The sequence below is a fragment of the Lynx rufus genome, unplaced genomic scaffold (assembly GCF_022079265.1).
Source record: "Lynx rufus isolate CCGP_SWC_20201006 ecotype Redwood Valley unplaced genomic scaffold, mLynRuf1.p SCAF_18, whole genome shotgun sequence".
In the NCBI taxonomy this organism is placed as follows: Eukaryota; Metazoa; Chordata; class Mammalia; order Carnivora; family Felidae; genus Lynx; species Lynx rufus.
The window spans coordinates 35,722,536-35,736,425 of NW_025814832.1; the positions used below are offsets into that span (position 1 = coordinate 35,722,536).

Sequence of the window (13,890 nt, forward strand, 5' to 3'; positions counted from 1 at the left end):
GCAGCTGACCCAGCAGCAACCACAGCTTTCCTGTTTTTCTCTGTTCTCCTTTCTTCCTCTCTCCCTCCCTTCCTACCTTCCTTTTATTACTCCCCCCCCCCACCTTACCAATCCCCTTATGATTTGTTTTCCTAAACACTGCTAAACATACTGCTAAAACAGTGCTGAGGGCCAAGCACCGTGTTACACATTTCCCCATTAAAGGATCCAACAACCGTCTGTTGGATATGACTATCCCATCACTCATTTTTCCTTTTCAGGTAAGGAAATTGAGGCTTAGAGTTTAAGAAACTTGCCCAACGTTGCTCCGGCTAGCGGCAAAACGGGGAGGCGAAAGACCGTTTATGCCACCGCGCTCATTAGTGAGGCTGCTTGCTCTCACTTCTGCACATACCTCACTTCTGCCCCGGGTGGAAAGGCGCACTCTCTGCGACAGATCCTCCCGGTGGCGGGTCCCGGACGCGCGGGTCTCACCTGAGGCTCCTCGGGGTCCCGCGGGGGCCGGACGCCGCCCCCTGGCGGCAGGTGGGCGCCGGCGCGGCGCATGCTAATGAGCCCGCGGCGCGGCGCGCTGATTGGCCGGCGCGCATTCCAGCCGCTTTCCCGGGGCGGGAGCCGAGGCCGAGGAGAGGGGCGCCGCCGGCAGCAGCCGCCCCCGGCCCGCGCTCCGGGCCGCCCTCCTCCCCCCGGACGCCGCGGCGGGTGCGGGGCGCGCGGGCGCCTGCGCCGGGGGCTCCCCCACCCACCCCCTGCGGGCCGCCGGTGTTCCGGTTCCGAATCCCCCCGGGGGCCAGGATGACGATCCGACACCAAGGCCAACAGTACAGGCCGAGGATGGCATTTCTCCAGAAGGTGAGCGCGCTCCGGTGCCCTGGGCCCCGGGAGGTGCGCAGGCTCCCAACTCTGGGAAGTGAGCGCGGGGATGCTGGCGAGGCTCGGAGCGTGTGGCCGGGAGCGGAGGGCACACCTGCGGTCCGTTAGTGCCGCTTGATGATATTAAATGACTTATTTGCTCTGTGTGGGTGTGTGTGCACGCGTGTGTTTTAAGACTATAATGGTTAGGTTTACGTGTGACCTGTTTGTAGCGGAGAATCTGAAGCCAGGGGCGACGGTCGGTTGGAGGCTGGACAACAACCTGTTACTCTGGAGAGAAGGGTGCCAGAAGGCAGTCCGGCGGAGGCTGTGTCAGATTTGAGACAGAATCCCGATACTGTCCTAAGGTTCCTCACCCGAGTACGTGTATTTGTGGATCTTGGGTCTGTCTGTGCTGGCGGTAGAAGTCAGAACCTTTCCCCCTTCCTCTGCAAAGGCTTTCTCTGACCAAGTGGCCAGGCACAGGGGACCCGTCCTGAGGACACTTGGGATGTGGCATGTACCCCGTGGGGGGATGTGTTGGGGTGGAACTGGCTCCTTTTGCTCTGGGCTTTTGAGATAGCCAGTGTCAGAAGAGATCGGCAAAGGATTGGGTCCCAGGTCCCTTGCCCACCCTTCATCCCCACGTACAGCCATTTTTCGCAGTGCGTGTACACCCTCTTAGGCTTATCTTGTTGAGTAGAATTAGCTCAATGCTTTGTGACAATAAGAACTCTGCCTTGAGCCCTTGGAGCTCAGCAGACTGGTGTAGGCAGGGACCAACTGTCCTGATTGGACCAGGACTTTCAGCGCTAAAACCTGGATGGTCCCGGGCACACCGGGGACAGTTGGTCACACGTGGTCCACCTACTTCAAGAAGCGTATGTGCATATTCCAGGAATTAGAGGTGCGAGGACCATCCACGAAACAGACAGACGCCAGTTTCTCAAAGCGTAAATTCCTAAGTCTGATCTCTGAGAGCCAGAAATCATCTTCCAGGATTTTCCCTAGACTGTCTTCTTCTTCCAGAAAGTAATTGTCTGGAGACATTCTGTTTTCTGAATCTCGGACACTCTTTTCCATCATGACTGTTATCTGGTAGATTTCCCTCTCTCTACCTGGCCTTCCGTCTGGTATCTTGGTTTCCAGCTCCCCTGCTCCCCCTCAGTCTGTCTACCTCCACCCTGTGCTTCATAAGCACACTGATTTTCTTTCCTAAATCAACGCTGATCCCCTCAGCCCAAAACCCTCTGTTGGCTTCCCATGCACACAGGGTTAAGTACAATCTGCTCAGCCCAGCCCCTCGGGATCCTGCCCTGACCCACCTCTCTTTACCTCCCAGCTGCCTTCTGCACCTGCCCTCCAGGGAAACAAAACAGAGCGGCCATGGTACTCAGTGGGGCTCCGGCCTCAATGACCCCCCCCCCCCACCTTTCTAGGAACCCTGTGCCCTTTCAGACACGAGGCTCCTCTCCTGGGAAAGCCCTTTCTCCCCTTCTCACCTGCCAACTTCCCAGCCTTCCTCGGTGAAGGCCGGTTCTCCCCACCCCCCCTGGAGCGGAGGGACTTCCTTCTCTGTCCCCCAGACTCTGCCCACACCTCTTTTACCACTCTTTCCCTTTGCCTTGTGGAAGGGACCCTGTCTGTCTGTGTATCCTGAGGTCCTCAGTCAGGTCACAGAGCTCCTTAGAGCCAATTTCAAACCCTAACCAGCTGAACTAGATGCCCAGTCTTCTGGAGAAAGACCCAGACCAAAGGAATGTGGACGTGGGCGTGGTGTCATTCACCCCTCAGTGGATATTCAGTGAGATAGTCAATGAATATTTATGAAGGATGCTGTGTCCCATTATCCCATCTGGTCCACAAGACAGATGTTATCACCATTTGCAGAGAAGGAAACTGAAGGTCAGAGAGGTTTCTTGCCCCAGTCATACAGCCACTGGGTGGAAGAACCAGGAAAAATACGGGACTGACCATCATCTGTTCCCAAATGTGATATGACGCTATGAACTTTGGGTGGAGTGGAGGTTGTGGGAAGGCCTGACCTAAGTGCATGGGGGACGTGGAGCTGAGAGCCAGAGGATAAATGGGAGTTCTAGAAAGAGAGAAAGACAAGGAAGGGTGTTGCAGGCAGAGGGAATGGCATATGCTAAGTGTGTGTGTGTGTATGTGTGTGTGTGTGTGTGTGTGTGTGTGTGTGTGTGTGAGACACAGTGCACTGCTCCCCATGGTTGCAACACCCATGGGCTCCTGTTGTAATGTTGGCTCGTCCCCTCTGTGATCGCCGGATCGCCATCCCAAGCGAGTACGCGTGCTGCTGTCCTTGGGATAGACCATGGGATTGACTCTCCTGGTGCCACGTGGGAAGCCTCCTGTTAGACGCTATGCTTTGTGGTGTGGCTTCTGGCACTTGCTTTTGCTTGTGAAGGGAGTGAAGACACAGAAATATTAGGAGGTGTGGGTGGGGCATGGTATGTTTTGCTCGTATCACTCTTTCACTCCACACACGCACACATAATCCTGCACTTATGTGCTACACTGTGCCAGGTGCTGGGGACGCTTGGGGGATTAAGACTTGGCCCCTTCCTCCCGGAGCTTAGAGTCTCCCAGAGAAAGCCGGATGCGTAAATAAGAAGAGAAGTGCTCTCAAGGTCGTGGTAGACTTTGTTAGAGGAGATGTATCTCTATATCTGTCTACACAAAGAGAGGCGCACACACACACACACACACACACACACACACACACACATATCTCACACAATGTGAGGGATGGTCAGTTCTGCCCGGGGTGAGGGGAATCAGGCCAGGTTTCACAAAGGGGGTTGCAACCGAGCTGAGGTACAAGAAGTTAGTTTTCTTTGCCAGGAGGATGGGAAGATGAGTGAGTTTTTAGGCAGATACAAAACACGGATGTGTGAAGTGTCACATTGGTATAGGGGGGTCATCAGGGGTCGGGACAGCGGGAGGTCGACGGATGGTAAAGCTGGCAGGAAAGGAGGGCCCAGAACTGGGGGCTTTGTACTTGGCGTGAGGAGTTTGATGCTTTCTGCATTCAGCGAGAAGCTGTTTGCTGTTTTAAAACCACTCGGTTTATGTCTAGAAAGACGATTCTGATTTGAGGGTCTGAGTGCTTTTCTATCCCGGTTGCACTTAAAATATATTGATATTGGGGTGCTAAGGTGGCTCAGTTGGTTAAGTGTTGACTCTTTTTAAAAAAAAATTTTTTTTTAACGTTTATTTATTTTTGGGACAGAGAGAGACAGAGCATGAACGGGGGAGGGGCAGAGAGAGAGGGAGACACAGAATCCGAAACAGGCTCTAGGCTCTGAGGCATCAGCACAGAGCCCGACGCGGGGCTCGAACCCACGGACCGTGAGATCATGACCTGAGCCGAAGTCGGACACTTAACTGACTGAGCCCCCCAGGCGCCCGCTTCCTGGGCTGTTGACCAGCGTGGGCAGAGCAGGATTTGAGTACCGATGAGGGTGTGGCGCTCGCGAGGGTGTGCGGGACCCCGCGTGAGAAGGCGGGGGTCAGCAGGCCTCTGTGTGGCCAGGCGTGTTAGCAGGAGCCCCTTCTTGTCTGTTAGCACAACAACCCCGTGGTTCTGGCTCATTTTGCCCGTCTTTGTAGAGACAAGGACTGATTATTATCATCCCCCTGGGAGCCTTCTCCGGCTTCAAGGAAAATTCCAGCCCCGGAGATCTTGCACAGTGAGTGACAGCTCCTTAATGTGAGGAGTGGCGTGGGCGTGGAGGGTGGGATGTCGGGGCGTCAAAGCCGTCGTGTCTGCTCCTCTGTGATGTCGGGGTTCCCTGGCACGCTGGCAGTCACAGTGCACCACGACGGCTCCTGAGAGAAGAAACGTGGGGCCCACGCCCTCACCTCCCGCCCCCGACACTGTCCCCCGACACGGGGTCACCGGGCGGGGGGTGCCAGCGCGGCCTGGCTGTGCGGCCTTTGTCTGTGCCCGGGAACGGGATGTGGCGGAGTCTGGCTGGGCGTTGGCCTTGACATTTGCAGGTGGGGAGGGCTGGCCTGTGCCTCAGCCCCGGGGGACGCCCACGGGACACCAGGGGGAGGTGTGAGAGTTGGCAGCCGTTTGGAGCTGAAAGGCAAGGGCTTCTCGCCCGCTCTCTGGAGAACCTGGAAACGACCGGGATTCTCTCTCCTCCGCGATGCGCAAAGGGGTTTTTCTCTCGGGGTGGATGCTAGATCCCAGCGTCTGCTAGTTTGCTCGGGCTGCCGTGACAAAGTGCCGTGGGCTCTGTGGCAACGGAGATTTATTTCCTCACGGCTCTGGGGGCTAGAAATCCCAGACCAGGAGCGGACACGGTTGGTTTTCCTCTGAGGCCTCTCTCCTTGGCTTGCAGACGGCCGCCTTCTCCCCGTGTCCTCCCGTGGTCTTCCCTCCGGACGTGTCTATGTCCTAATCTCCTCCTCTTCTTGTTTTAAAAAAAATTTTTTTTTTTTTTTTTGACAGAGAGGAGGGGGAGGGGGGCAGAGAGAGGAAGACAGACCATCTGAAGCAGGCTCTGCCCAAACAGCAAGCCAGCCTGATACGGGGCTGGAACTCACGAACCGCGAGATCGTGACCTGAGCCGAAGTCAGACACTTTACTGACTGAGCCACCCAGGCGCCCCTAAAGTTTAAATTTTAAAACATATTTAAAAAAAATTTTTTTTTAATGTTTTATTTATTTTTGAGACAGAGACAGAGCATGAGCAGGGGAGGGTCAGAGAGAGAGGAGACACAGAATCCGAAACAGCTCCAGGCTCTGAGCTGTCAGCACAGAGCCCGACGCGGGGCTTGAACTCATGAACTGCGAGATCATGACCTGAGCCGAAGTCGGACGCTCAACCGACTGAGCCACCCAGGCACCCCTAATTTCCTCTTCTCATAAGGACACAGCCCTCTTGGATTAGGGCCTCCCTAACGACCTCATTTTACCTCACTTACCACTTCAAGACCCTGTCCCCCAAGTACACTCCCCTTCTGAGGTACTCGGAGTTAGGGCTTCAACATACAAATTTCGGGGTTCGCAAATCAGCCCACAGCAGAGTCTCTCAAGAGTTTCCTTGGAGGACTGGGGAGACCCCTCTGAGGAATTTATATGAGGAAAAGTCTGAGGCAAATCGAGTGGAGTTTCAGCAGCCTGAACTCCCTCAGAATGTTCTCGAGGTTCACGTGCTGTGCCCTCCTCCTACCAGCCCTTCTTTTCTGTGACGGGTGACATGCCTGCCTGAAAGAAATGTGACTCCCCTCATTGTGTTTTTAAAATAACTCTCATTATTCCTCCTCTGAAGATTATTTTCAAACTCTTTAAAACTAGCCTTTTTTTTTAATGCGAAGAGAAGGAATCCAATCTGCTGACTTTCTATCCGATTTCTAACTCATAAGGCAATTTCTATTTCTTCTCCAATATCTCGACTCCCTGTTCTTATGAAACATTGTTGTCTCATGCAAGAGTTTTTTTTTTTTTTTTTTTTAAGTTTACTTATTTTCAGGGGCACCTGGATGGCTCAGTTGGTTAAGAGTGAGGTCTTAAGGGGTCTTATGAGTTGGTTTCGGCTGAGGTCGTGAGCTCACGGTTCATGGGATCGGGCCCCGTGTTGATCTGCACGGAGCCTGCTGGGGATTCTCTCTCTTCCTCTCTCTCTGCCCTTACCCTCCCTCAGGGCAAATAAATAAACTTAAAAAAAAGTGTATTTATTTTGCAAGAGAGAGAGAGAGAGTGCGCACACGCAGGAGTGAGAGACGAGCAGAGAAAGAGAGAATCCTGACGAGACTCTGTGGTGATGGTGCAGACATGGGCTCCAGCCCAGGAACCGTGAGATCATGACCTGAGCTGAGATCAAGAGTTGGGACGCTTAACCAACTGTGCCACCCAGGTGCCCCGTCTAAGACTTTTTGTGAATAAATATGGGGTTTCATCTGGCAGCTAATGTGAGAGAGGGGAGGCCTGAGCCCTCACACCAGAAAATCAGGCATTTCTTGGAGTAGCACATAAATCTGAGGCTCACAGTGGGTTGAGAACTGCAGGAGTGACCCCCGCAGCGCACGGCTCCTGGGTCCCCCAAGTCCAGAAGAAGCGGCCTCCTCTCGGCCCCTCCAACACCCTGCTGGGTTCACCCCTTTGCTCCCTCACGACTGCAGGCTCTAGGCAGTGGCCAAGAGCCTGATGCTGCAGAAGGCCAAGGATGGCAGCTCTGACTGGAGCGGAAACGGATCGTTTCTGTTCTGGAACAATCCGTGAGCCGAGAAAGTGTCTGGGCAGATGGAGCTCGCACTCAGTCCCGCTCCCTTGTGTGACCCTTCACCTCCGATGCAGCTGGGTGCAATCTCTGTCTATCACTCTCCCTTTAAGATTTTTATTTTATTGTGGGAGCGCCTGGGGGGCTCAGTCGGCTAAGCGTCCGACCCTTGATCTCGGCTCAGGTCATGATCTCACGGGCGGTGAGTTCGAGCCCTGCGTTGGGCTCTGTGCTGACGGCGCGGAGCCTGCTTGGGATTCTCTCTCTCTCCGTCTTTTTCTACCCCTTCCCTCCCCCCACTAGATAAAGAAATAAGCTTAAAAAAAATAAAAGTTTTACTTTATTATGGTAAGAACACTTACCGGGAGTACTCCCCTCTTAAAATTTGAGTGCACAAACAGCATAGTTAACAACCGTCTATTGTTAATAGACACGATACGGCAGAGCAGATCTCCAGAGCTTATGCACCTTGCTTGACTGAAACTTGATAGTTGTCGGTTGGCAACCCAGCTCCCATCTCCCTTCCCCCAGCCCCTGGCACCACCATTCCACTCTTTGATTCTATGAACTTGCCTGTTGGGTACCCCATATAAGTGGGACCATGCCGTCTTTCCGTGACTGGCTCTTACTTCGCCTAGCGACGCGTTCTCCGGGCGCATCCTTATCGTGGGATACTGCGGGGTGTCCTTCTTTGTAAAGGCTGACTAATGTCCCATTGTATGTCTGTGGCACCCTTTGCCTTGTTCACTTGCTGATGGACGTTTAGGCCTTTGGCCCATCTTGGCCGTCGGGAACGATGCTGCAGCGATCCCGGCAGTGCTAGTCTCTCTTCGAGATCCTGGCTTCGAGTCTTTTCAATGTGTACCGGGAAGCGGGGTTGCTGGGAATTCTAGTTTTAATTTTTGGAGGAACCTTCCTACTGTTTTCCACTGCAGCGGCACCATTTTGCATTCCCGCCAACTGTGCAAGAGGGGGCCAAGTTCAATCTCTTCGCTTCCCTGTGTAGAGAACCCTGGGGCCTTCTCAGGCCATCCCTCCCTTCCTATACACCCTCTATGGTTTGTGTGTGTGTGTGTGTGGGGGGGGATCTTCTCAGTTATCCTTTTCTTTTCCTGGCTATTTCTTTTCCTATTCCAGTCAGCACCTTGCCTATTTTTTGGTGCCTAATTCAGCCTTCAACTGCTGTCTACTGAACACTCTGTGCATAGCATGATACCAAGTGCTTTAAGCGCTTAATCTCATGTAATCTTTGCAACCTCCCTCCGATGATATAGGTACTTTTGTCGTCTCTGTATTATTGTCATCTCTAGGTTACAGAAAAATGAGTCTTAGTGAAATTTAGCAGTTGACCTGGCTTGTATATTGAGCAGTGATTTGCACCCAGGTCTCTAGCATTTATCTTAGTTACCCTTTTATTTTTATACACGTGTCTTCCCAATCCTCCGCGGACTTGGAGTATGTTTTCTGCCTCGTTGTACCCCCCACAGTGCCGGGCGCTTAGTAATGCTCGATAAATACCAGCATTTGCACGGTAAGTAGAGCAGGGTTTTTATTCCCAGGCATCTGAACACAGCCCTGCGTGCCGAGTTTCAAAGATACATTAATTCTATGAAAGCTGCTGCTGTTACCGATTCAAACCATAACCACTAACACACACGTCTCCTGATAAAGTATATATCTTCATGCTTATTGTACATCTTTACGAGTCTATAACATTTGTCTGGCCTCGTAAAGCATTTTTTGCGTGATTACTTAATGAGATGCTAAGAGATTACAAAACTGTGTCAATTACTCGGGCACATACTATCAGTGTCCCCATTTATGGTCCAGGAGGGACGTTCAGAGAGGTTAAGTGAAATCCTGCAGTTGGTAGAGAAATGAAACCCCACGAAGCTGCCAGAATCACGGGTTCCCTTTGCCCTCACTGCAAGCACTGGGCAGAGTCTAAAAGGTAATTGTGAAGGGCTGCACAGAGTGGGGGAGTGTTATTTTATTAAAAAGCGGGAGGACGATGATATAACCAAGTTAGTGAAATGGAGGGGAAGCGGGTGGACCAGTGACCTGTTTCGGTTTGGGTGGCAGTTGGGATGCAGACAGGTTGGGTTTGAGATGCAGCCCTTCATGAGGATACAGCGGGCTGTGTGCGGGGGGGAAGGCTTCTGGCCACAGAAGGACAGGAAAGGTCTGTGTTCCTACCTTTGTTCCTCCCTTCGTATTTCATGCTCCTGTTCCTGCTGCTCCCAGAGCCTGGAATGCCGTGGCGCGCCATTTCCCCCACCCTCTCTGATCCCTGGTTCCTATCGTCTTTTGAAGACTCACTCCGAGAGTCCCCGCTGCTGATCCCTCCTGGCACTACTGTGTCCTCGTGATCCCAGGAACTCACCTTTGCCATCACACTTCCCGTGTTGTCCTATGACTATCCTTGTGCCAGACAGTGCACTCCGTGGGCTCAGGGGCCGCGTCGCCTTATCTTTGGTTTTCCTGAGTCCACCATGGCTGGTTGTTGAGCGACCGATGGATCCTTGCAAGCACCTGGCAGGCTTGGGATCCATGGTTTCTTCATGAGTAAGCGGTTTCCTGGGGGAACATGGCGCTGGAAACCTCTGCACGGGCTTTGTCAATTCCCATCGTAAACATTGACAAGAGAAACACCTGGGTTGTCTTTTTTTTTTTTTTTCCTATAGCTCCACTTTATTCTTTTTTAATTTAAAACTTTTTAAAAATTTTTATCCAAGTTAGTTATCACATAGTGCAATAATGATTTCAGGAGTAGAATTTAGTGATTCATCTCCTACCTGTAACACCCAGTGCTCATCCCAGCAGGTGTCCTCTTTAATGCCCCTTGCCCAGGTAGCCCATCCCTCCGGGTTGCCTTTTCTAAACTGTGCCAACCCATCCGGTTTGTTTTAAAGGATACCTTTCAGTTGACTTTACTTCCGTTTAATTTTTTCAAGTGGAAGACTATTTTTTTTTTTCAATAACAGTTTAAAAAGTACTCTAAAGACCACCAGGGGTGTCCTCGTGTCTGTCTTCCTGCGGTTCAGTCTTCCTCGGACAGTTCACTGTTTCTGTTTGTTTCAATCTCTCTTCGATAGTCACGACTGATTCTTATCTCTGACCTTTATCTCTTTCGAACTTGAGGCATTCATTTCCCATCCCCTGCCTGCACTCTGGCTAGCTCGGTCAGCGTTCCGAAGCAGAAGCGTTTGCTTCCAGAAGGTGCTCCTTCCTTTCCATTTTCTCCATTTTCTATTTAGGTAACTGGCAACTCTGATCACAGGAGTTACAGACTTTGCCCCCCTCACTGAACAAGTCAATCACATGCAAGTACGGTTCATTCGAGTTAACTAGGGCTCTAAAAGCCACGCCTTCCTATTATCTTTCCTGCCGCTGTCTTCATTTATTTATTAACTCATGCAGCAGTCGCTTATGGAGTATCACCTATATGTCAGGCTCTATGCCATGCAGTCATAATACAGCCTCAGACAGAAGACTGCCCTTGAAGAACTTACTCTCTAGGATCAAGGGAATCATGCAATAAACCATGTAATCGCTAGGTAGATAGTTTCCTCGGTTAGAAGCTGAGTGCTATAGAAAAAGCGAGTAGGAGGTCAGCAATGCCAGGGGTGGAGTTCAAAGTCGTAGCATTAAGTAGGATGTTCTCAGGCCTCCCGAGAACGTTAGCTGAAGAAGGTGGTGAGCGAGTGAGCTACGTAGGTTCTTGGGAAGAGTGGTTACTAGCCAGAGCAAAGGCCCCGGGGCAGGAGGCTGGTATATTCTTGGCATGGCCAGAAAGCAGCAAGGTGGCCATTGTGGCTGGATGGGAGGCAGCCAGGTGGGCAGTGGGAGGAGAAAAGTCAGGGGGGAAGGGGTCCCGGCCACTAGAGCAGTAGGGGAACTTTGCCATTGCCTCTGAGTGGAATAGCCTTTGCAGGGTTTTGAGCGGAGGAGGGACATCTTCCAGAATAACGGATAGACTCACCCTGGCTGCGCTCCTGAGAGGAGACCACGGGGCGGAAGTGGCAAGCATGGGAGCCCCACCATTTCTTGCCTGGACCGTTGCAGTAGCTTCAAATGGATGTCCCCACTTGCGTCCACCCTGGCAAACTTCTTCATGCTTCAGTGTTCTTCTGTCCACCGTGGACCACACTTCGCAAACGTGGGCTGGGTGACGCTCCTCTCCAGCAGTCGCTGCTGGAGCAAAATGCCCGCTCCGGGAATGGCATTCGAGGCCCATTGTGATCTGGCTCCCACCTGTCGTTCCGGCTTCGTCTGCCACCGTTTTCTGTCCCTCTCTCACCCCGGGCAAGGTCGTCCTCCTGTGCCTCGGCTCTTCTCGTCCCCTCACTTTCTGTCCGTCAAAATCCTCTTCTGCTAAGTGCCACCTTCTCTCTTAGGCCTGCGCAGCGTCTCCAGTCAGAACGCATTTCTCTGGGCTCCCCAACCCGGCGAGGGTGCTTGTGTCTGTGAGAAAAACGGTTCCGGTCAGCCAGCTTTTTGGGTTCTGTTTTGCAGATCGAAGCGCTGGTGAAGGACATGCAGAACCCAGAGACGGGGGTCAGGGTGCAGAACCAGAAGGTCCTAGTCACCAGTGTCCCTCACGCCATGACAGGTAATGTATCCTGTGACTTAGTCTTGGCCTCGAACCATCCGCACGCAGGGAATGGCGGCCTAGAGCTCAAGGTCCCAGTTCAGCCCGTGGCCTGTGTTTACGCATAAAGTTTTATTGGGACGCAACCACGTCCCTACTTGTGTTTCATCTTTGGCTGTTTTTACGCCACAGTGACAGTTGCATAGTTGTGCAGAGACTGAATTATGGCCCCCCGAAGTGAAGCTACGTACAGCCCTTTAGAGGAAGTTTGCTGATTCCTGGACCACAGGCTCCTTCTGAGGAAGGGGTCGGAAAGGAAAGGAGAAAAAGAACCAACGGGGCACTTTGTGAAGCCATCCCTCCCGGGAGGTCATTTAAAAAGCTTTTACTGTCGCTTTCTGTTTGCCTTGTTTTGATGAAATCAGGTAGCATGAGGAAGAAAAATACTATCTGGCAGAAATAAATTGGTCTTTGCTCCACCCTGGTCTGATTGACGCTGACACCTTTCTGTTTTTATTAATTAATTAATTTTTAAAAATTGGGCTCCAAATGAGTTAGCATACAGTGTAATAATGGTTTCAGGAGTGGAATGCAGTGACTCATATAACGCCCAGTGCTCAGCCCAAGAAGTGTCCTCCTTAATGCCCATCAGCCATTTAGCTGTCCCCCCAGCCCCTCCCCTCCCGCACCCCTCAGTTTGTTCTCTGTAGTTAAGAGTCTCTTATGGTTGGCCTCCCTCTCTCTTTGTATCTTATTTTTCCTTCCCTTTCCCTATGTTCGTCTGTTTTGTTTCTTAAATTCCACACATGAGTGAAATCATGTGATATTTATCTTTCTCTGACTGACTTATTTCGCTTAGCATAATACACTCTAGTTCCATTCACATTGTTGCAAATGGCAAGAATTCATTCTTCTTGATTGCCAAGTAATATTCCATTGTGTGTGTGTGTGTGTGTGTGTGTGTGTGTGTGTGTGTGTGTATACATACCACATCTTCTTTATCCATTCATCAGTCGATGGGCATTTGAGCTCCTTCCATAATCTGGCTATTGTTGATATCACTGCTATAAACATTGGGGGTGCACTTGCCTCTTCGAATCAACATCTTTGTACCCTTTAGATAAAGGATATAATAGTGCTATTGCTAGGTGGTAGGGTAGTTCTATTTTTAATATTTTGGGGAACTTCCATACTGTTTTCCAGAGTGGCCGCACCAGCTTGCACCCACCAGCAGTGTAAGAGGGTTCCCCTTTCTCTGCATCCTTGCCAACATCTGTTGTTTCCTGAGTTTTTTTTTCAAGTTTATTTATTTTTGACAGAGAGAGAGAGTGAGTGAGCATGAGCTAGGGAGGGGCAGAGAGAGAGGGAGACCCAGAATCCGAAGCAGGCTCCAGGCTCCGAGCTGTCAGCACAGAGCCCGACGCGGGGCTCGAACCCACGGACTGTGAGATCATGACCTGGGCTGAAGTCGGATGCTTAACCGACTGAGCCACCCAGGCGCCCCCTGAGTTGTTAATGTTCGCCACTCTGGTGTGAGGTGATACCTCATTGTGGTTTTGATTTGTATTTCCCTGATGATGAGTGATGATTCAGCATCTTTTCATGCATCCGTTAGCCATCTGAATATACTGGCGCCCTCCTTAACCACCCCACGGGATGCCGCCAGTGTCTCCTTTCTCTGGATGTGGGATAAAGGAGCATCATCTGAGGACATTGGCAGAAGGGACCGAACCGCAAAAGAAGAATGAATTTTGATTAATGGGTCGCATATGTCGTATGATTTTGGTTTTTCGGTCAAGAGCGTGTTTCCTACCGAGATATAGTGTCTGCAGAAACAGACAGTTTCTCAAAGCACAAGCCTGGGACTCACCCCTCTGTTCTGCTCCTTGTGAACCCTCACTCTCTCCCCCCCGCCACGACCTCACTGTTTTTCACTCAAGGTGCCCTGGTCTTGGCAGAGATAAGCTGGCTGACACTGTCCTGTTTCCCTTTCTATCTGCTTGGAAGAAAGAGTGCCCCCACCATCAGTGTATCGTGCAGGCTTCCGTGAGTGCAAGCCACAGAAGACCAACCTGGCTGGTTGGAGCAAAAGAGCAGTTGATCGGAACGAAACAGAGTAGCTCACAGAAGAAAAGGAAACTGATGAGCCACCCCTGGGAGAGGCTAGGAACCAGTGTAGCACAGGCGCCCAAA

General features: G+C 51.7%; 1 protein-coding gene across 2 annotated transcripts in view; it reads left to right on the top strand.

Moving 5' to 3' along the window:
- The first annotated feature begins 795 nt into the window (after positions 1 to 795).
- The window catches only part of RGS9 (regulator of G protein signaling 9), a 69,264-nt gene continuing 56,169 nt past the window's right edge, over positions 796 to 13,890 (top strand). For both annotated transcript variants that reach the window (XM_047080941.1, XM_047080942.1), the window contains exons 1-2: positions 796 to 852; positions 11,622 to 11,718. In XM_047080941.1, the coding sequence (XP_046936897.1) occupies positions 796 to 852; positions 11,622 to 11,718 (154 nt within the window). The remainder of the gene's footprint in view (positions 853 to 11,621; positions 11,719 to 13,890) is intronic.